At 40.7% G+C, this 21,894-nt stretch overlaps 1 protein-coding gene across 1 annotated transcript in view; it reads right to left on the reverse strand.

Annotated features, from left to right (window-relative positions):
• Positions 1-21,894, reverse strand: part of SPTLC1 (serine palmitoyltransferase long chain base subunit 1) — a 52,651-nt gene that overhangs the window by 13,467 nt on the left and 17,290 nt on the right. The window contains exons 6-11 of the mRNA XM_021711620.1: positions 19,303-19,435; positions 11,057-11,186; positions 7,544-7,633; positions 3,964-4,071; positions 1,061-1,156; positions 375-471 (exon numbers count right to left, since the gene is read on the reverse strand). Coding sequence (XP_021567295.1) covers positions 375-471; positions 1,061-1,156; positions 3,964-4,071; positions 7,544-7,633; positions 11,057-11,186; positions 19,303-19,435 — 654 coding nt within the window. The remainder of the gene's footprint in view (positions 1-374; positions 472-1,060; positions 1,157-3,963; positions 4,072-7,543; positions 7,634-11,056; positions 11,187-19,302; positions 19,436-21,894) is intronic.

Consider the following 21,894-nt stretch of genomic DNA (forward strand, 5'->3'; position numbering starts at 1 on the left):
TGATGTTCAAAAAGCAGTCCCCTTCAGCTAGTTTCACATATAACTACAAACCAAACAATGGGCTTATTATACCACTGGCAGCGTCGGGGCCAAAACTGCCCAAGAGCTGCTCCTCCTCTCAGCATCCAGCCACCACCTGAGAAAATCTCAGCTAGCTCTAGCTCTGAGCATAAGAGGGCAGGTCTGACTCTAAGTCCCTATGGCAGGCACGGCTTCTTCACTGGCCTTCTTCCTGTAGTGCCAGGCAATGTAATTCAGAGTCAGAGTTTTGTCTGGCAAATGATTTCTTCTACCTAATTCCTCCCAAAAGCAAATCAGTAACCCAATTGACATAACCTGAGATTCCTTGATTTCCTGAATTTAAAAGGTTATACCTGGATTCTCTTCCATGATGTTGAGGGCCTCAATTGCTGCGGCAGCTAACAAAGGCGGTAACGAAGCTGAAAAGCAGTATCCCTGGCCGGAAAGTCTCTAAAAAGAAATAAACAAGTTAAACACATTATTCACCCATTCTCTACCTTGCCTGCTAAACAGTGAGTACCTGTGGTGAAGAGGTAAGATCCTGCCATAAATAAACGTTATACATGTAACAAAAACAAGACTTTTTAAAAAGTGTGGTAATTTCTTTCTTTTTTTGAGTCAGAGTCTCACTCTATCGCCCAGGCTGGAGCGCAGTGGCATGCTTACAGCCACCGCAGCCTTGACCTGCTGGGTTGAGGCAATGCTTCTGCCTCAGCCTTCCTAGTAGCTGGAACTACAGGTGTGTGCTAACACGCATGGCTAATTTTTCCATTTATTGTAGAGATGAGGTCTCGCCAAGTTGCCCAGGCTGTTCTCAAACCCGTGGGCTCAGGCAATCCTCTCACCTTGGCCTCCTAAAGTGCTTAAGTCACTGCGCCTGGCCAAGTGTGGTAATTTCTAACTATATTTTGAGGGCTTAAAAAAACCCTTTTAAATAAAAATTGTGTGACAAAATAAGAGTGAAATTTTTTATTTTGAAGTTATATGTTGAGGTGACGGATGAAATCAGTTTTACCTTTTATTTTTAAAAAGTGCCTACCTGATGGTCAATTACAAAAGACCTGCCGCAGCAGAAACCTCCAATAGAAGCCAGTGAATTCTCCATGTTGGCACTGATAAGATCAATGTCATCAATCTGCCAGAAAAATAGGAGTGATAGTTATTCCACAATTTGAAGGAAAAAAAGAGGTAGTTTCAAGTCTAGAGACAACATTTCAACATTAAAAATGTCTGTTAACAACTGGATTGAAACAAGCTACCTACATAAAACTGAAGAATAAACCATACAAAATCTATTACTAAACAAACCAGAGTTTCATGGCCCAGCTCTGAAACTTTCATTTTATACTTTTCTGCCATTCCATAATGCATTGACAACTTTACTCACAGTGGAAGACACAAATAAATTAAAGAGAGAAGAGGTACAAAATAAAATTATTTCCTTGCTAAACAAGTGGTCTAATCAGTATTCTCCATGGAATGTACTTGAGATGAATAAAGACAAACCGATCAAAGTTGTGAGCACTTTATTCTCGTATTCAACCCATCTCTCAGCATTTTACCAATAAAACTGAATTACTCAAATGTCATGGCAAGAGAAATTTTTTACCAAGCTGGATCCCCTACAGGGTGGGTGTCCCAACAGCCACATACGCCCTGAGAGTTCACATCCTTCCGAGTCCTCAGAGGCCCTTGGCCCTCACCTTGTGTTCTGGCCCCAGCACCGAGTTCCACGCTGGATTCACACAGGCATCCAACCATGACTTACTGACAGCCACAGCAATGGCTCGCCCACCACATCTGCTGTTTTCCTAAGTGTTCCATAGATCCAAGAGACAAACCTCTGTGTTCTTGCTCTTTTAAAAAAAATTTTAGGCTGGGTGCAGTGGCTTACATCTGTAAGTCCAGCACTTTGGGAGGCCAAGAGTTCAAGGCTAGCCTGGGCAACACAGTGAGAATCTAATCCTACAAGAAATCCAAAGATTAGCCAGGTTCATGCCTATAGTCCCAGCTACTTGGGAGGGAGACCTGCCTGAGCCCAGGATGTTGAGGCTGTGGTGGGCTGTGATCATGCCACTGCACTCCAGTCTGGGCAACAGTGATACCCCAACTCAAAAATAAATTTTTAAAATAATTTATTATTAAAAAAGTTTCAAGTCTATACAAAGTAAAGAGAATAAACCAAAGAGTCCTCATGACCCAGATTCCACCACCATCACCTTAAGGACAGACAGCCTGGCTTCCTCTACAGCCTCTGCTGCTCTCATTGCTTCTTTGTAGCAAATTCTAGATTTCATGGCATTTCAATGTATTTTTAAAAGATATGGACTCTTTCAAAAACACAGTCACAAAACTATTCTCACACCTAAGATGTTCAGTTTTTTAATGTCATCAAGTATTCAGCATTCAAATGTCCCTGTCTCACAAAGTATTTCTGAAAACAGTGTTTGTTTGAATCAGGATCAAGAGAGTGAATTCTGCACTCTTACGTTAGGCCCTCATGAGTGTTATCTCAGGGATAGTTGCTGAAAGCATTTAAAAACTAGGACAGTAAAGTGTGTTTTCCTTGAAAAAAATGTTTATGCCTTAGAGATGGCTCTAGTATACTGCTACATTTTCTTGAATGATGCTTTTCCATTTCTCTGAAACCCCTCAGTGTGTTTAACTGCTGAACGTCTGCCTGCCTTGGAGAGTGTGCTTCTACTGAACTTCACATGATGCTCTCTCTGCTGGACTCTGCACCACACTTTTGCTCTAGGACTGTGTGGTAGCAAGATGCAGATAATCTAAGGTGATGTTGCATAGCTCAACTCTGGAACACAAGTTGCAAAGTTTTTATGTACCTGTTTTGGAGAAAAAGTTTCCTGTAACCCTACATCATGATAGCTGGTAAAGTGGGGTGCTCGCAACTGGCCAGCTTCCCTCGGCCCTGAGGTTCCAAGAGTATGGCCCCCTAAGCACTGAGGGCAGTCTGGGTTCATTCGCCTCAGCAGAGGACACATGACAAACTCACTCCAACTATTTGAGACCTTAAGGGGCTTTGCTGAACCCATGCCAGCGGGTTGTTGACACTATTTGCATAAAAAAACAAGGGATAAACTGTAGGTACCTCCCACAAACACACTATACAGACCACAGAGTTTTGGGCTTGCTTTTTTTTTGAGTCAGGGTCTCACACTGTCATCCAGACTCTCATGGCTCACCACAGCCTTGCACTCCTGGGCTGAAGGGATCCATCCTCCTCAGCCTCCCCAGTAGCTGGGAACTACAGGCATGTGTTGGCATGTGTCACCACGCCCAGCTAATTTTTTGGTAGAGACAAGGTCTCACCATGTTGCCCAGGCTGGCCTGCAACTCCTGGTTTCAAGCAATCCTTCCACCTCAGCCTCCCAAGTAGCTGAGACTACAGGTATACCACCATATCTGGTTAATTTTTAAAATTTTTGTAGAGATGGGGTCTCACTATGTTGCCCAGGCTGGTCTTGAACTCCTGGCCTCAAGCAATCCTCCTGCCTCAGCCTCCCAAAGTGCTGGGATTACAGGCATGAGCTGCTATATCCAGTTCAGTATAGAGTTTCAAATATTGAAAGAACATCCTTTCATTGCCATCTACTTAGGAAATTCTTAATTATTTTAAAAAATAAACATAAGGCAAAATTTACCATTTCTAGAGAAGAGACACGAAAAGCCAGGATCAAATGCTAATATAAACAGAACACAACCATGACTAGCCACTTTGAGTTTATAAGTTCAAAGGGAAGATGGGGCACCCTAATCTGGCTGGCCAGACCCACCCTGGCTCAGTGAGGTGACAAACACCAAAGTTTCATGACGCTCCAAATCAACGAGGAACATTGTTTTGTGCCTATAAAAATATGCCTAGCAGAATGGAATGCCACGCTTCCTATGTGAGAGAACTGTTCCAAAAAAGGGAGTACTTACACTGATTCCGTAGTGTTCAGTGACTCCGCGGCCATGCTCCCCTAGGACGCCGAATGAAAGGCTCTCCTCCAGGAAGATTCTTGCTTTGTATTTGTATTTTAGCTTAACCTAAGTGTTACATAAAAGGCAACTTTAAAACAGATGATCAGCAGCACACAGAACAGGAAGAAAAAAAATTAAACTTAGGATTAAAAAGTATGTACAGTTGACTCTCAATATTCACGAATTCTGAATTTGCCAATTCACCTACCTGTTAAAATTTATTTGTAACCCCCAAATCAATACAGGGGTATTTTTTAGTTATTCACAGACATGCGCATATGCAGAGCAGTGAAGAATTTGAGCTACCTGGTTGCATTTTCTCAGCTGATGCTGAATGGATGGCTGTTTCAGTTCTGATACTGAAAACAAGTGTCCTTTTCATGGTCTATTTATTGCCGCGTTTTTCACATTTTTGTGCTTTGTGCCTGTGATTCTGCTGTTTAAAGTGGCCCCTGAGTATAGGTCGAGATGCTGTCCAGGGTTCCTAAGTAGAAGGAGTCTGTTATGTGTCTTATGGAGAAAACATGTGTTAGAGCTTTGTTCAGGCATGAGTCATATTTAACACTGTTGGCCATAAGTTCAATGGTGATGAATAAACACTATATATTAAATAAGGCATCATCAAACAGAAACACACACAAAACAGGCTTCGTATTAAAGGCTGACGAAAATGCTGTGACCTGAGGCTTGCAGGAACCTAATGTTGAATGTGCCCTGGCAGCAACAGTTCAGTATTTCCTATTTCAGGGTTCACGACAACTTAATGCCACGCGACCACTGTGAGTAAAAAGAATTGACTGCATGTTGCATGGTCTAAAATGGTTTGATTTAACTCACCAACAGAGACAGCATAATATTAATTTTTAAAAGAAAACATTAAGACATTTATGGATGCAGACATATAATCTAGTTGTGAAATATCAATCTGACAATACGCAAAAACTCCTAGGGAAATGTGGATATTTCTTCCTCAGTAGTTCTGTTTTAATGTGGACACCCAGACTTTTCGAATGCAGAAAGGTTTATTATGTTTTTCAGTCTGCTTTTCCCTGTTTTTAGATTTACAAAGTCCTTTCCCATCAAGGGTTTAGGTGTATATTTATCTATGTGTTCTTCTAATTATTTCATAATTTAAAAAAAATACAGCCCGACAATCCATCAGGAAGCTGATTTATGCATGTCTATGTATAGGTATTTTTTCCCTCATATGTAACTGATTTACCCATGTAAGATTTGTGCATAATTAGCTTCACAACTGAATTAAAATTAAGCCACCGTGTACCACCAAATTTTTATATACATGACATGAGAAGCTGTTGGGCTCTCAGATCTTCCTCTGACTCATGAAATACAGTCCAGAAATAAACCTATATATCTATGGCCAAATGCTTTTGATAAGAGTGTCAAATCTAGCCAATGGAAAAACAATAGTATCTTCAACAAATGATGCAGGGACCATTGGATTATCACATGCAAAGGAATAAACTACTAGACTACTATATCACAGCACATACAAAAATTAACTTGAATGCCAGACCTAAACGTATAACCCCAAACTATAGCTCTTAGAAGAAAACAAAAGAGTAAATCTTTAAAATTCTGGATTAGGCAAAGATTTTTGGGTATGATACAAAAGCACAAGCAACAACAAAAGAGATAAATTGGACTTCATAAAAATTAAAAACTTTGTATGTCAAAGGACATTATCAAAAAAGTGAAACAAAACCCTACATAATAGGAGAAAATATTTGCAAATCATGTAACTGATAAGGGCCTAGTATCCAGAATATATAAAGAACTCTCATAATTTAACAAAAAGACAAACTCTTCAATTTTAAAAATGGGCAAAGTATTTGAATATATATTTCTCCAAAGGTATACAGATGGCCAATAAGCAAAAGAAAAGAGGCTCAATATTAGCAGTCATTTGGGAAATGCAAACTAAAACCACAATGAAATACCACCTATCCATCAGTAGAATGGCTAAAACAAAAACCTCAGAAGATGACAAGTGCTGGCAGAGATGTGGAGAAACTAGAACCCTAGTACAGAGCTGCTGGGAATGTAAAATGGGTGCGGGCCATTTTTCTGTGAAAAGCAGAATGGCAGTTCCTCATTAAGTTAAACACAGAATTAGCATATGATCCAGTGATGATACCGCTTGGTGTATACATACAAGATTGAAAACAGGGATTCAAACAGATTCTTGTAAACAAACGTTCACAGCAGCACCATTCACAATAGCAAAAAGGTAGCAACAACCTAAATATCCATCAGCAGATGAACGGATAAACAAAATATGGTTTTATCCAAACAATGGAATATAAGAAGGAATGAAGTACTGACACCTGGTACAATGCAGATGAACTTTAAAAACGAAGTGAATGAAGCCAGAAACAAAAAGGCACAAAGCATACAGTGTCATTTATAGGAAATAGCCCAAATTCTATTTATAGAATACAGGAATTGGGGGGGAGGGATAGTGAGGAGTGAATGCTTAATGGACAGAGCCATCTTCTGGTACAATGATAAGGTTCGGGGACTAGAGTTGATGGTTGCACAACGTGGTCAATGTACTGAATGCCACTGCCCTGTACACTTTAAAATGGTTAATTCTGTGTTATGTGAATTTCACCTCGATAAAATCTCAATGATAATTCAAAAAAACCCAGAAAATAACAAGCGTTGGCAAAGATGTGGAGAAACTGGGACCCAGGTAAGCAGTTGTTAAAAACCTGAGTTTAGCTGGGCACAGTGGCTCACGCCTGTAATTCCAGGACTTTGGGAGGCAGAGGTAAGAGGATTACCTGAACTCAGGGGTTCGAGACCAGCTGAGCAACATGGTGAGATCTCGCCTTTTCAATAAATAAAAATATCAGTCAGGCATGGTGGCACATGCCTGTGGTTCCAGCTATGTGGAAGGCTGAGGTGGAAGGATCACTTGAGTCCAGCAGGTTGAGGCTGTGGTGGCTGTGAGCATGCCACTGCACTCCAGCCTGGGTAACAGAGTGAGACTCCAACTCAAAGAAACAGCCCCCAAAACAAAAAAAACCTGTGTTTACAAAATACACATATACTTCCATTTATATGAAATTCTACAAAAGGTAAAACTAATCTACAGGAACTGAAAGCAAATCAATGGTTGCCTGGGCTAGGATGGCAACTAACTATAAAGAAACACGAGGGAACTTTCTGGAGTGATGGGAATGTTCTATAACTTGACTGTGATGGCAATGATAACCGGGTGTATACATCTGTCAAAACCTATCAAACCGCACACTTAAAGTAATATGTATATCTTATTATTTGTCAATTTTGCCTCAATAAAGCTTGTTTTTAAAAGCTCAGTCTTGATATCTCTTCAAAGGTCAGCACTGGCATTCAACATCTTTCTACTTCCCTTGTATGAACAAAACACTCTTCTGATGCCTATCATGCAAAGCAATGCAGATATCATACATTACAAGTGGGCGAAAACAAAAGGCGCATCTGCCAAGCAGTTCAAATGCTAAAATAATGACTAAACATGGTTGCTTACCAGCTCTGGAAGAGGACAAATAGTTCCAGTATTCATATACAATCCTTCTACCACAATGAAACGTCGAGTTACACGAGCCTTGCGGGGATTCTTTGAAAGAAAAAAGCAGACATCTTACATGTCACTACCTCCAAACACAAATCTATTACATATTCTCTAGCACTTTCACCTTATAAAACTTATTATAAAACAGTCTGAATAAATTTAGAGCTCAGTGTTTGAGACTCAGTTATTCTGAGATGAACAACGGTGCTCTGAAGACATACTTTTCAGTTCACAACATCAATAGGAGACCTCACAAACACAAACTATTTCAGCACTCTGAAAATAAAACACAAACAAAACCTTCCAGACCCAGAGTGACTGGAAAGGGGCCTGAGGGAACTTTCTGGGGAGATGGGAATGCTACAGACCACACAGCGATAACCAGTGGCCAAGAACATATGGCTAGGGTTTGCATGTTTCGATGCCTGTAAACTTTACCTAAAGAGAATGATCATGAAGATCACTGTCATGAAGATGATGTGAGCAGCAGGTAGTGGGACAGATGGTACAAGAGTGGCAGAATGTTGGCAACAAAGTTAGGAGAAGGTACCACACTGCTGTGTTATATGCTGGCAACTTTCCATAAGAAAAAGTTAAAACACAAACACTGCTCTCACTCACCCACCAAAACACAGATGTAACTCTTTTCCTTTCTTACTCCCCACGGACCAACCTATCACTGGGTCAAGTAAGACTTGACTGTGACCTTGTCTGGTGATGTTTCCAGGTGAGTGGGGTGGAGAGGCCTCTTCAAACAACACACACAGCTCCCTACTCATGGCAAGTCATTAATAAATCTCATTCGCATAATCTGTAGATGCTGCAGGTGTGTTGAACTGAAAAAAATCCTAGGATCCACAGTTTGTCACTGCTTTCCTACTCAAAGTCTTCTTGCATCTAAGCTTCTGCTCCAGTGGAAAACTAGAAACTATCAGAATTAGAAAGTATCAGAGCAGTGCTTTAAGGGGTATTTACCCACAGTAGTAGCACAAAAACAATGTGTTTGTTGAGGTACAAAAGTATACGTCACTGAAGCTGTGCAATCATCTTCACTCTCTGTCAACCCAAGACTGAAGGCAGGGGGAGCTAGGACTCAGTGAGAGGCCATCGTCATTTCCACACAGGGTATCCTCCCTCTGCCAGCCTTTTCAAAAATCAAGTACTTTTCTTATCATTCAAAAGTATTCAGTATAGGAATCTCAGGAAACAGAAAAGTACAAAAAAGGAATTTTAAAAATTACTTAGTCATACTATGCAGTGATAATTTTTGTCTTTCTTGTATATACGTATATTTATAAATTACTTTGTTAAAAATCAGGATTTTACTGTAATTGTTTTAGGATCTGATTTCTAAAAATATTATGTTGTAAGCATTTCCACATTATTCAGTATTATCTAAAACATGATTTTAATGGAGACATTCTATGCTGTAGGTAAACTGTAAATTACTTAATTACTTCCTAATGTTAGATTTAGGTGATTTCCCTCATTTTGCTTTTTAAATATCATATTATGAATATCCTTCAATCTCTGACACCATTTCTGATTATTTTCTAAAGATAACACCGTAGGTATGTGTCAAAAAGCATGGATATTCTAGAATCTTATACACATGTGCCCATTTACTTTCTAGAAAGGTGGTGATGACTCCAACTCTTCCCAGGGTTACAGGAGTGCCTGTGCTGGCACTGATTATTACTATTAAAAATGTGCCCTAATTTGACAGTCAAAACCTTCTAGCTTAATTTCCTTAATTATTGTTGAGGCCAGGCTATTTTTCACTTATTCAAAGTTATGAGCATTCCTTCTATGAACTGTGCTTATATCCACTGCCTATCCTTTTTTTTTTTTTTTTTAATAGAAGAATTAATATGAAACAGAAGAATGCTATAGGAAAAGGGATGAAAAACATCCATGAACCACAACACCTGGGAAACTGACAAAACATTTAAAGTTAACAATCTGATTTATTATTTATGTGAAAATGAAACTGAAAAACAGAATAATTCTAAAAACCAGAGTGTAAAGTTATTCAGATAGCCTACGCTTGGTAAGAAAATGTAGTATAAGTTAATTAGTATAAAAAGAAAAATTATAAAGTAAAAATAAATGTCAAGATACTTAATTTTATTTCTTGTTATTCATAAAAAAAAGTTCCATGGATTACAAATCTTGTAAAAAAAAGACACACATAAAACTTGAATATGATGTTTTTCAAACTTATACAATACTAACTTGGCAAAATAAACCGCAGCAGACTGGCTCCCTGGTCATACTTTCCAAGACAGTGTTCTTCAATCTGGTGGCTAGCATTCTATTACTGAATCAGAATAAGAGACATCTTTTTACAACTGTAGAAAGAAAATCAGTGGAATAGTCTCAATTTTAAGACTTTCCCTGTAGGTTTTTCTTAATTGTGCAAATATAAAACACGGGCCTGTAGCAGATCTGTCATAAAATGGTGAATTCATGCATATTCATCACAAGCATGTACATATTCACGAAGTGCCGCGCTTAGGCTGACACCTGCACGGAAATGACAGAATCCTAAATGAATAATGCAAATATTTGGAAAAACAAATGGACATGAAATCATGGAACACGAGGAGCATTTTTTAGTGGTTATCCTAGGGATGGCAGAGTCCACCCGGAAGTGGCGACTGAGATGACGGCTGTGGCAACCAGCTTCCCACTGCAGCCCACGAGTCGTGACGTCCTGCTCAGAACCACGGATCAGAGCTACTTCATCATCCATGTTGCCAGGGGAAAATGAAATAGAAATCTAACAGGGATGCCTTGAACACACTTCCTCTGTTCCATGCTCTAATCAGAACACTAAGGAAGCACCTTCAAACCACCATTACCAGGGGGGCTGTGTAGATTCGTGGGAAGGAAAAACGGAAAACAGGGGCTGCGTGTTGTGAGGAGACCATGTTAGGGACTGCCATTTCCTGTAGGCAGCAGTTGCTCAGAACTCCAGGATAAAGGTGGGTGGGAGAAAGGGTCTTCCTTTGTTCATATATTAGTATATTAAGATTTGCTTCTAGTCTTTCCTCCATGTAGTTGACACATGCTTTATCCTGACATGAATAAGCCTATTTTGAATTCACTAGGTGCATCTCATTAAAGCCCTAGTGAGTTTTGGTGCTATTATGCCTAGTTGAGAGAATACATTTCCCCTACTCACCAAGTGCATGCTGTTTCTCTCCCCCTCTCTCAGGCAGCGGCCTGGATTACCTCCCCCCAAATTTGCTCTATATAATTATGGCATGTAATAATGTATGACAAGGCGGTCATAATCATACTTGGCTCTCCAACACAAAATACATTTAATAAGTGGGAATGCCCTTGCTTAATATCCAAATGTGACCCACAGGCAAGTTTTCATGACAAATTACCATTTCATATATAATTTAGCTGGTTAGAAAGCACAAAAGAATGGCACAATCTTCTTCAAAAGAATCATACCTTTTGATCTTCAATCTCTTGTTCTTTTAGTAGTCGCTCCAGGTCAGCCATATCATTATGCTTAAATAACTTAAGGTCACTACGTGATGCCTGTAATCCTTTCTGAATAGCAAAGCAGGCCGCTCTATCTCTGCAAGGAAGAAAGACCCACCAGATTGGGGTTTAAGATACCTTGTCAACATTCTCAGAAAAACAAATTATGAGTTGACCATCTCCAATTGTTAACATGAAAAAAAGACATACATAAATTTCATGTCTCATGAATAAGCCTATTTTGAATTCATTAGGTACATCTCATTAAAGCCCACGATGAGCATTTATACACGAGTGTTTGTTCTTCCCTCTGCAAGAACTTTTCACACAATTACCACATTTAATCTATTCCAAGAAGCACACTCTTGTCATATTTTAACCTCTCTGAAATCAGCATACATCTCACCACGGATGGCGTTTCAGTTCATTCACATAGTTTGCTCTTCCTAAGAAATATATAAAATACTGGTGTACCTTATCATCAATGGCATCTTTGATTTGACTGACACCTGACTCTGCCACTATTCTCCCATGAGCAGTAATACTGGCAGCCCATCCAGGCAGGAAACTTTTGAACGATAACCACTTTACTGCAGCCAAACACCACACAGAAAAACTGTGGCCCTAGCCCCACCCACACCAGCCAAGAGCCTAGACTTTGACCCTAGAGAGGATACAATAAGGCACCCCACACCCCTCCTAGGGCGATGCCAGAGAAGGCCAAGCAGGGATGAGGACTTTATCCCTGTCAGCTGGTGACAAGTAGACACCTCAACCCCTGTGGCAACCGTGAAGAATATATGAAAAGTCCGTACTTCTATCCACTACCTGGTAGTTACAGGGGACTCTCCCCATCTCTGCTTGGATAGTAGAAAGTCAGGACTGGCATTGCCACCCAGCAGCTAGAGAGAAACCTCTGCTGAAGGTGTCAACAGAGGCTGGGCAGGGAACCTGGACTGTACCTCTCCCTGGCAGGAATGAGGCAGCAGTTCCCCAGCCCCCTCCCCTGCTGGAATAGTGTCAGAGAAAGCCAACTAAAACAGATGCTTTAAACAAGGTACAGACTGTAACTGTAATAGGAAAATGTCTAGGTTTCAATCAAACATCACTTATACCAAGAATCAGACAGAATGAAAGAAAATAACAAATGCTAATAGTGAGATGACAGATATATGAAGATTATCCAACAACAACTTTAGAGCAGCTATGATAAAAAGTTTTAATGAACATTCATGAACACGCTTGAAACAAAATCATAGAAAGCTTCAGAAAGAAATGGAAGACACAAAGAAGAGTCCTCTGGAGATATCAGAACTGAAAGACAAGACAACCAAAGAAAGCAGCTCAGTGGACAGGCTCAGCAGCAGAACGCAAAGGAGGCAGAGGAAGGATCAATGAACTAAAAGACAGCAACAGAAATTATTCACTGACACAAAAGAAAGAATACAGACCAGAAAGAAATTAACAGAGCCCAAGGACCTGTGGGATAATCCTCCTCTTCCTCTTCCTCCTCCTCCTACTAATAAAATCTAACATTTGTGTCACTGGAATTCCAGAAGGAAAAGAAGGCGGAGCTTAAAAAGTACTCAAAGAAATAATAGCTAAAAACTTCCCAAATTTGCCAAGTGGTTTAAACCTATAGATCAAAAAAGCTGAGCAAAACCCAAACAGGTAAACCCAAGCAAACAGATGCCAAAACACATCATAGTCAAACTGCTGAAAACTAACAATGAAGAAAAAAATCTTGAAAACAGCCAGAGAAATATGACATCTTACATATAGAGAAAAATGATTTCAATGACAGCATTTTTCTCATGAGACATCATAAAAGCTAGAACAAAGTGGCACAATATATTTCAAGTGCTGAAAGAAAAGAAATGTCAACCAAGACGCCTACAACCAGCAAAAATATCCTTTAGTAATGAAGGGAAAATCAGGACATTCTCAGTTGAAGAAAATTTGTCAATAATAGACTTACCCTAAAGAAAGTTCTCTAAATAGGGCAAAAATCATGAAAGAAGAACCTTAGATTATCAAGAAGAAGCATGGTAGGTAAAAATGTAGGCAAATACACTACGATTTTCTTTCCCTTTGGAGTTTTCTAAATTATTTTGAATAGTTAAACAGAGAATGTAATACTTAGAGTAATGACTAAAAAAGCTATACAAAGAGAAAAACTCAAAAACACTATAAATAAGTAAAACCGTAATTCTGAAACATGCTCAATTAACCTACAGAAAGACAGGGAAAACAAGGAAACAAAAAGTAGAGGAAAAAACAAGAAACAAAAAACAAAAAGGAAGTTTAAAATTCTAACATCTCAATGATTACATTAAGTGTTAATGGCCAAATACACCTTTCAAAGACAGGTTGAGTGGATTAAACAATATGACCCAACTGTATACTGTCTACAAAAAACTCACTTCAAGCATACTAGTATAGGTAGGAAATAAAATAATAACACACACACAAATACACATAAATGCATACAATACATACACAATGAAAGGCCATCCAAAAAAACAGACTTTGGAACAAAGAAAATGACCAGGGACGTAGAAAGACATTATATAATGCTAAAAGGGTCAATTCACTAAGAAAACTTAGTAATCTTAAATAGGTACTAAATAACAAAGCTATAAAGTGAGAAGCAAAAACTGATAAATTGAAAGAAGAAACAGACAAACTCACTGTCACAATTGGATACTTCACTACCCCTTGTCAACAATAAATAGAACAACTAGATAGAAAGTCCGCACGGAGATAGAAAAGAATAAACACCATCAACACCATCGACCAACAAGATCTAACTGACATTTATAGAACACCCTGCCAAGCAACAGCAGAATCTCTTCAGCTCGTGTAAATCTTTCGCCTTTTACACATCCTTTTAAAGTACCCGTGGAACATATTCCAAGACAGGACTACATCATGAGTCACAAAACAGTAACAAACTAAGAATCTCCAAACATCTGGAAAGTAAACAGTACACTTCTAAATAATCTATAGGTCAAAGAGAAAGTCTAAGCTGGACACAGTGGCACATGTCTGTAGTCCCAGCTACCTGAGAGGCAAAAGTGGGAGGAATCCTTGAGTCCTACAGTTCAAGGCCAGCAGGAGCAACATAGTGAGACCCTTTCTCTATGAGAAAAAAAAAAGAGAACGTCTAAAGGCAGATATAATAAATAATAAAGAAATAATAAGAAATAACTAAATACAAATTAAAACATATCAAAATTTGTGGGATACAACTAAGACAGTGTTGAAAGAGAGATTTACAGCACTAAACTGACATTTTAGAAAAAAGTCTCAAATTAATAAACAAAGCTCCCACCTCAAATCTGAGAAAAAGAACAAGATAAACCAAAAGGGAGCATAAGGCAGGAAATAATAAAGAGCAGAAATCAATGGAACTGATCACAGAAATGCAAGGGGGGGGAATTAAACAAAGAGCTGATTCTTTGAGAGAAAAAAATCACTAACATTGACAAACTTCTACAAAGACTGACAAAAAAAGAGAAAAGACAAATTACCAACACCAGGAATGAAACAGAGGATATCACTACAAACCCTGCAGACACTAAAATAATAAGGGAATACTATAAAAACAGTACTATACATGCAGATTTGACAACTCAGAAGAAATAGAGCAATTCCTTGAAAAACTAACTTGACTCACTCAATACAACAAAGATAGTTTGAATAGCCCAGCAAGGAAATTGAATGCAAATTAAAATACTTCCAAAAAATAAATCTCCAGGCCCAGATGGTTTCACTGGAGAATTCTACCAAACACAATGAAAGACCATCCAAAGAATTAAAAACAATTCTAAGTAATCTGCTCCAAAAAAAAGAAGAGAACACCTTCCAACTGGTTCTATGAAGTATTACCCTGCTACCAAAACCAGGTGTCAAAAAAGTATACTAAAGAACAATCTGCCTCGTGAATGCAAACAAAAAATCCTTACCAAAACATGAGCAACAAACATGAGAATAAAAACATGAGAATAAAAACAATTATATACCATAACCAAGTGATATTTATTCTAAGTATGCATGACTGGCTGGTTCAATATTTGAGAATAATCAATGTAATCTGCCAAACTAACAGACTTAAAAAGAAAAATACACGACTATATCAGCCAATACAGAAAAAAAATTTAACAAAATTCAATACCCATTCAAGAAAAAATGCTCAGCAAGGGTTGGGTGCAGTGGCTCAGCCTATAATTCCAGCAGTTTGGGAGGTCGAGACAAGAGGATGGCTTGAGCCTGGGGGTTCGAGACCTGCCTGGGCAACTTGGTGAGACCTCATCTCTACAACAAATCCAAAAACTAGCTGGGCATGGTGACATGCTTCTGTAGTTCTGGCTACTTGGAAGGCTGAGGTGGGAGGATCGCGTAAGCCCAGCAGGTCTAGGCTGCAGTGGCCGTTGAGTGTGCCACTGCTCTCTAACCTAGGCAACAAGAGTGAGACTCCAACTAAAAAAAAAAACCAAAAAAAAAAACCAAAAAAAACCCTCAGAAAAACAGAATGGGGGTAGTTAAGAGAATGTGATAAAGAGTTCCTATAAGAAATCTACAGTTAACATTATACCTAATAATGAAAGATGAAAGCTTTCTCTATAAGATTAGGAACAAAGCCAGAATGTCTGCTCTTATTACTTTTGGAAGTTCTAGCCAATGCCATAGGGCAATCAAAGAAAAGAAAAGAAGAGGTAGACAGATCAAAAAGAAAGAAAACTTCCTGTTTGCAGATGACATGATTGTCTACGTGAAGAAGCCTAAGAAATCTATAAGAGCAATTCCTAGAACTAGGGAGTTTGGCAATGTTGTGGGACAAAAGGAGCACACAAAAACAACTTTATTTTTCTACATCAACAATGCATAGTGAATATCAAAATTTGTGTTTGCAGATGACATATCTGATAAGGGACTAGCAGCTAGAAAATGAGTGGGACAGGAACAGACATTTCACCGAAGGGATGGCAAGCAGGCATCTGAAAGGATGTCCAGCCTCGGGGGAGTGTAAGTCAAGACCACGGCGAGGTGTCCCTCCACATCCACGGGACTGGCTGGAGTCCTAGAACCGACAGCACCAGATGCTCCTAAAGATGCGAAGAAGCTGGACTACTCACTCATCGCTGACGGGAGTGCAAAAGGGGACAGCCACTCTGGAGAACGGTTGGCAGGCCCTTAAACCCTGCAATCCCGTCCCCCACAAAACCATAATAAAAAATGCTGATCGATTATTAAAACACACAAACAAAAAAACCCCCTGCAATCCGCAAGCCACTGCATTCCGTGGCACACAACCCAGAGGAACAAAACCTACGCTCACCAAAAACCTGTAACAACTTGAACAGCCCCAAACTCGAAACAGCCCAGATGTCCTTCAAGGGTAACTGGCTCCACTGGCTGTGGCACATCCACGCCGCGGAATAATACTCAGTCATCAAAAGGAACCAACTCTTGAAACCAGCAACAACTTGGATGGATAACCAAGGAGTCATGCGGAGTGAAAGCAGCCAGTCTCAAAATGCTACCTACGGGACAACCCATCTGTATAACATTCTCGACATGACAAAGTTACAGAAACGGAGAACACATTAGCGGCTGCCAGGGCTAAGGAGTGGGCAAGGTGGGAGGATCCTGAGTGTGTCCACATGAAGGATCCTTGTGTGATGGAAACACTGTGTTTTGACCACAACAAAGTCCATATCCTGGTTGTGGAACCCGCGCTAGTTTTGTAGGTGGTTACCACTGGAGGAGGCTTAAAGAGGACACAGAAATCTCTGTATTATTTCTCGCAAGTGGTGTGACTTTGTAATTATCTCAATGTAAAAAGTTTCATTTTAAAAAGGTGTATGAAATAACACAGACTTGGTAGAGTGACAGGACAGACTTGAATCCATGAATGACCACTGCACTGAGACTTACTATGGGCAAAGCATCATCACTGTTTACTGGAAGGAAGGAGAGGCAGCATCAGACGGTGTCTGTGCCTAACAAATGTATCAAAACCTGTTTACCAAACACCATCTTCACCTCTAGAACTCACACACTCAGACACGTTTAAGACAGAACATGGTATTTACAATTGTGTAGAACACAATAATTAGGCCATCTAATGACTCACTGGACTTGACTTTTTATTTTTTTTTATTTTTTTTTTATTTTTTGAGTTGGAGTCTCACTCTGTCGCCCAGACTGGAGTGCAGCGGCCGCTCCCGGCCACCACAGCCTCAACCTGCAGGGCTCTGGTGATCCTTCCTCCTCAGCCTTCCGAGTAGCCGGAATTACAGGCATGCGCTACCATGCCCGGCTGATTTTTTTGATTTATTGTGGAGATGAGGTCTCGCCACCCAGGCAGGTCTCGAACCCGCGGGCTCAGGCAATCTACTCACCTCAGCCTCCCAAAGGCATGGGATTACAGGCTGAGCCACCGAGCCCAGCTTGGACCTGACGTTTTACAACACTGGACATAACATAGAAGTTAATTTAGCCTAGGTTTCCTAGCAGGTAATACCTAAAAGACAATATAGTATTTATCTTCAGACAAGGGAGGCACACAAGCCCGCCTGTAACCATAAACTTTCTCTAGACTTAAATTAGAAAAAAACAATTATAGTGGGGTGATTGGTTATAAAGTGATACTGAATGACACCGCACTTGTCTGTAACTCAGCTACTACTATAAGCCTTAAAACACTGTTTAAATCAATGGCTCTCAAATTTGTGATGAGTCTTTTATATTACTTGATAACTATGTGCAAAAAAATTAATGAAAATATTTGTTTTCACGGTCACATTGGAACACAGTACTACAGGCTCAGGCCACTTCCTGCAGTGCTCCCAGGCTGTGGAAGGGCTATGACAAGGGACGGGTCATGTGTGCCCTGAAACCCCAGGTAGCATCAGTTCTGCTCTAGTGTGATGGAAGGTTCTGCTGCTGCACAGACAGGAGCTCCGACGGTGCGTGGTAACAGGACCCTGCAGGGCTAAGGCAGGCCAGGCCCCAGCATGCAGTCACCTGGACCCCGCTCATCTGGGCTCTAGCTTCCATGTACTCATTTACTGAATGAGTGCTTACTGAGCACCCCTAAACAACAAATGCTTTCCTAAGTAAGGGGCTCTCAGCAAGAGACAAACAACCACCCAGAAACAAAAGGACAAACCACTGTGACTGCTACGAAAGAGGAACACAGCAAGTGTGAAGCCCGCGAGCAGAGGACTGTGCCTGCATACACGTCAGGGAGTCTGAGAAGCAGAGTGACAGGTGGTGTGAGTGCTTGTGTGAGCACGGATTCATGGGGACACCAGATGCTCTCTGGCGGTAAGATTTGCTCCCTATGCAGCAGGGTTCTTGACTTGGTCTGAGCGGATGGGGAAGGCATTCCTGCAAAGGCAACGTATATGCAGGATGAGCAGAAATTAAGCAGGAGAGAGGACGAATGGTATTCTAGGTATAGGGGCTAACATGTGCAAAGCCCTGAGGCCAGAGGAAACAACTTATCCCCTTAGGGAAACAGGACCTAAGGAGCCTGAAGACACGGCCCAGAACTCAAAGTCTTTATTTTAGGAACAACGGAAGCTTTTATATGTGTTAAATGGGATGTGACATAACCAGCTCTGCATTTCTTAAAAAGAAAAGAGGAAACAAAAGTAAATTTGAGACCCAAAACTAAAAGAGTCCTTTAACAGTCCACTGAAAAGACAGAGGGGCTCAGACTGCACTGGCAGACGCTCTGCTGCTCTTAGCCTCTCCTGCTTCCAGGCCATAACCATGCAGGCTTGCAGATCTGCTTGTGGACAGTTGAAGAAGCTCTCGAGTCCCGGCTTCTCTGTCCTCGATAACCTATGAAGCGAGATCAGCAGAGACCAAGAGCTTGAAATGTGTGGGTAATGAGATAGGGGCAGCCTTTTCCATACAGCCACAGAGCTGCACAGGGAAGACAGACGGCTGGTCTCGTCTGGGTATCAGTAACATCATCATGGCAGATAACAACGATCAACACTTAACACTTCTAAGTATCTTTCGTGAAGGTCTCACCAGTTTTATAGAATTACTTGGCTGAGATATCTGCATTTTTTAAACAACGACGACAAAATCAGTATTATTTTAGGAAGATAACGTCTAACAAAGTAATTCTTAAAGGCAGCCAGTACTGTTACCAACAAAGTTTAACTAGAAATGCCATGAGAGTTACTTACACAAATACGATATCCCCTCTCTTAGAGTAAGCAGGAATAGCACTGGCTATGGTGGCAAATCCATACGAGTATATAATGGCTTCTTCTGTCTTCATAAATTTTGCCAGACGGTCTTCCAAATCCAAATGAACATCTATTTCAATTTTTAAAAGTTAAATGGTTAAAACTGTCTTCTAATTCTTTTTCTCTACTAAGGAATAAAGAAAAGGACATAAGCACTGTAATTATGAATACTTTCACCTATGGTCAAATGGAATTTTTTTTTTTTTTTTGAGTTGGAGTCTCACTCTGTCACCCAGACTGGAGTGCAGTGGCCGCTCCCGGCCACCGCAACCTCAACCTGCTAGGCTCCGATGATCCTTCCGCCTCAGTCTTACAAGTAGCTGGAACTACAGGCGCGCGCTACCACGCCTGGCTAATTTATTTATTTATTTATTGTAGAGATGAGGTCTTGCCCGCCCAGGCAGGTCTCGAACCTGCGGGCTCAGGCATTCCACTCACCTCAGCCTCCCAAAGGCGCAGGATGACAGGCTGAGCCACCGAGCCCGGCTTTGGAATTGTTTTTAAAAGATAAATCATGTAAGACCTACTAAAATAATTCTGGGCCCAAATTACTTCTAAAATACATGAACTGAATCAGCTACTCGTTGTCTGTAAAATGTGTTACTGGGGCAGCTCCCACTCTGGGTTTTGCTTTTACGTCATGCTACTGTACAACTTCAAGACCCACTGACTACTGGCTTTAACTTTCCTCAGTCAAGGACACTGAGGCGCTATCAATGTCTAACGTTAACCTATTAATGCACTTTTGCATTTTAGCAAAAAGTCTGCTTACTCTGCGTTAAGACCGTGACACTTATTAGAAGTCAAGCGACCACTCTTCTAATTATCTGTGTCAGCGTTTAGTTGTGGTACTTACCATCATCACTTTGCAGGACCTGCTTTCTGTTTGAATGTCTTAGAAGTGTAGTGGGAAATTCAAATTTATATTTAAAAATACGGTCCTTTTATAGAAGCAGCTTAAGAAGAATGTTTATGTAATAATGAAGATCCATGATAATGATTAAACTGATGGGTTTTAACTTTCCTCTCAAATCACAGGTTCCTTGTAGCCTTTCACATCCCAGGCCAACCCATGAGGCTTCCTGCCCTGGATGGGAGGAACAGGCCACCGACTGGCTTTGAACCTTAAAACTTCAAAGTGGTCTTAAAATGAGACATTATCCAGGAGACAAAGGGGTTTAAAAAAGTTCCTTTAGCTCTTTTAACTGTAGCAAGACCCAAGCCTGGAGGACTAGAGGGCAGATTTGCCAAATGACCAGTGCGAGGAGAACCCAGAATCAGGTGCAGGCAGGAGGATGCCTGGTCCTCCAGCCTTGGAGCTCTGTGGGAGAAAGGAGGGAAATCAGAGGTCACAGAGACAGACTCTGAGATCATGGAAGAGGGAGCCATGGTGTTCCACCGAGGGGAACTCTCAAGGATGGGCAATGACAGGTGGTCTGGACAGTCCCAAGCAAGGGGTAGTGGAGAGTGCTGACAGACTGGTAGAGCCCAGTGTATCTATGAACCCAGTGTATCTCTGAACTTTGAAAAGGATGTTACAGAACTGTGAAAATGAGCTATTTATCCCACTACAATCAAGTAGTGATACGACATGAAGCATGCTTCTTCCTATTTTTCAGTTAAAATGTAATAAATGCAGACTACCATCATACAAAAAAAATCTGTGGGCAGGGCTTGGTGGCTCAGCCTATAATTCCAGCACTTTGGAAGGCCAAGGTGAGTGGACTGCCTGAGCCTGTGGGTTCGAGACTCGCCCAGGCACCTTGGCGAGACCTCGTCTCTACAATACAATCAAAAAAATTAGCTGGGCGTGGCAGCGTGTGCCTGTAGTTCTGGCTACTTGGGGAACTGAGGCGAAGTGTCACTGGAGCCCAGCAGGGCGATGTGGGGGTGCTCGTGAGTGTGCCCCTGCACCCCAGACTGGGCGACAGAGTAAGACTACAACTCACACAAAAAAAATCTGTGAGCTATCATTTCATTTCCATTGCCAATCAGTTATGGGAATTTTATAGAACAGAAATTTTCACTATATCAACATTAAATAAGTGTGGGATTTTACAGCAACACAAAGTTTAGAAGAAAGTATCCCAAATGATCTGTGACATCAATATAACTCCAGGTCTAAGGCCTTGACCGCTTGTACCTGGCAGCCGCCTTCTAGGAGAGATGCTATCAGTGAAAGGTTTCAGGCAAAAGCTGGCAAGAAAGAGAAAAGCCGCCAAGGGGTTGGGCGAGGGTTAGCCTCTGGGGTCTACATCTTCATCCTCATTAGTGTTCTCCGAGCGTCATCACTCTGCCGCCTCTCACTTCCCCATCAGGCAGGACCCAGGAAGGAGGCCTCTCTCAAATTACAATGCTGTCTCTAATTAGGAATACCTGTCACAAATCTTCACAATTTAGTCAGCACATGGACAACACAGGCTACAATGATTTGCCTTCATCTGATTTCCATTGCAAAAATAAAAACATGTTATGGATACAAACTACTTTTGCTAACTAAAAAAGGGATTTAAAAATCATGCTGTAGAC

This window comes from Carlito syrichta, unplaced genomic scaffold (genome assembly GCF_000164805.1).
Source record: "Carlito syrichta isolate Samal-C Ts95f unplaced genomic scaffold, Tarsius_syrichta-2.0.1 Scaffold302409, whole genome shotgun sequence".
NCBI lineage: Eukaryota > Metazoa > Chordata > Mammalia > Primates > Tarsiidae > Carlito > Carlito syrichta.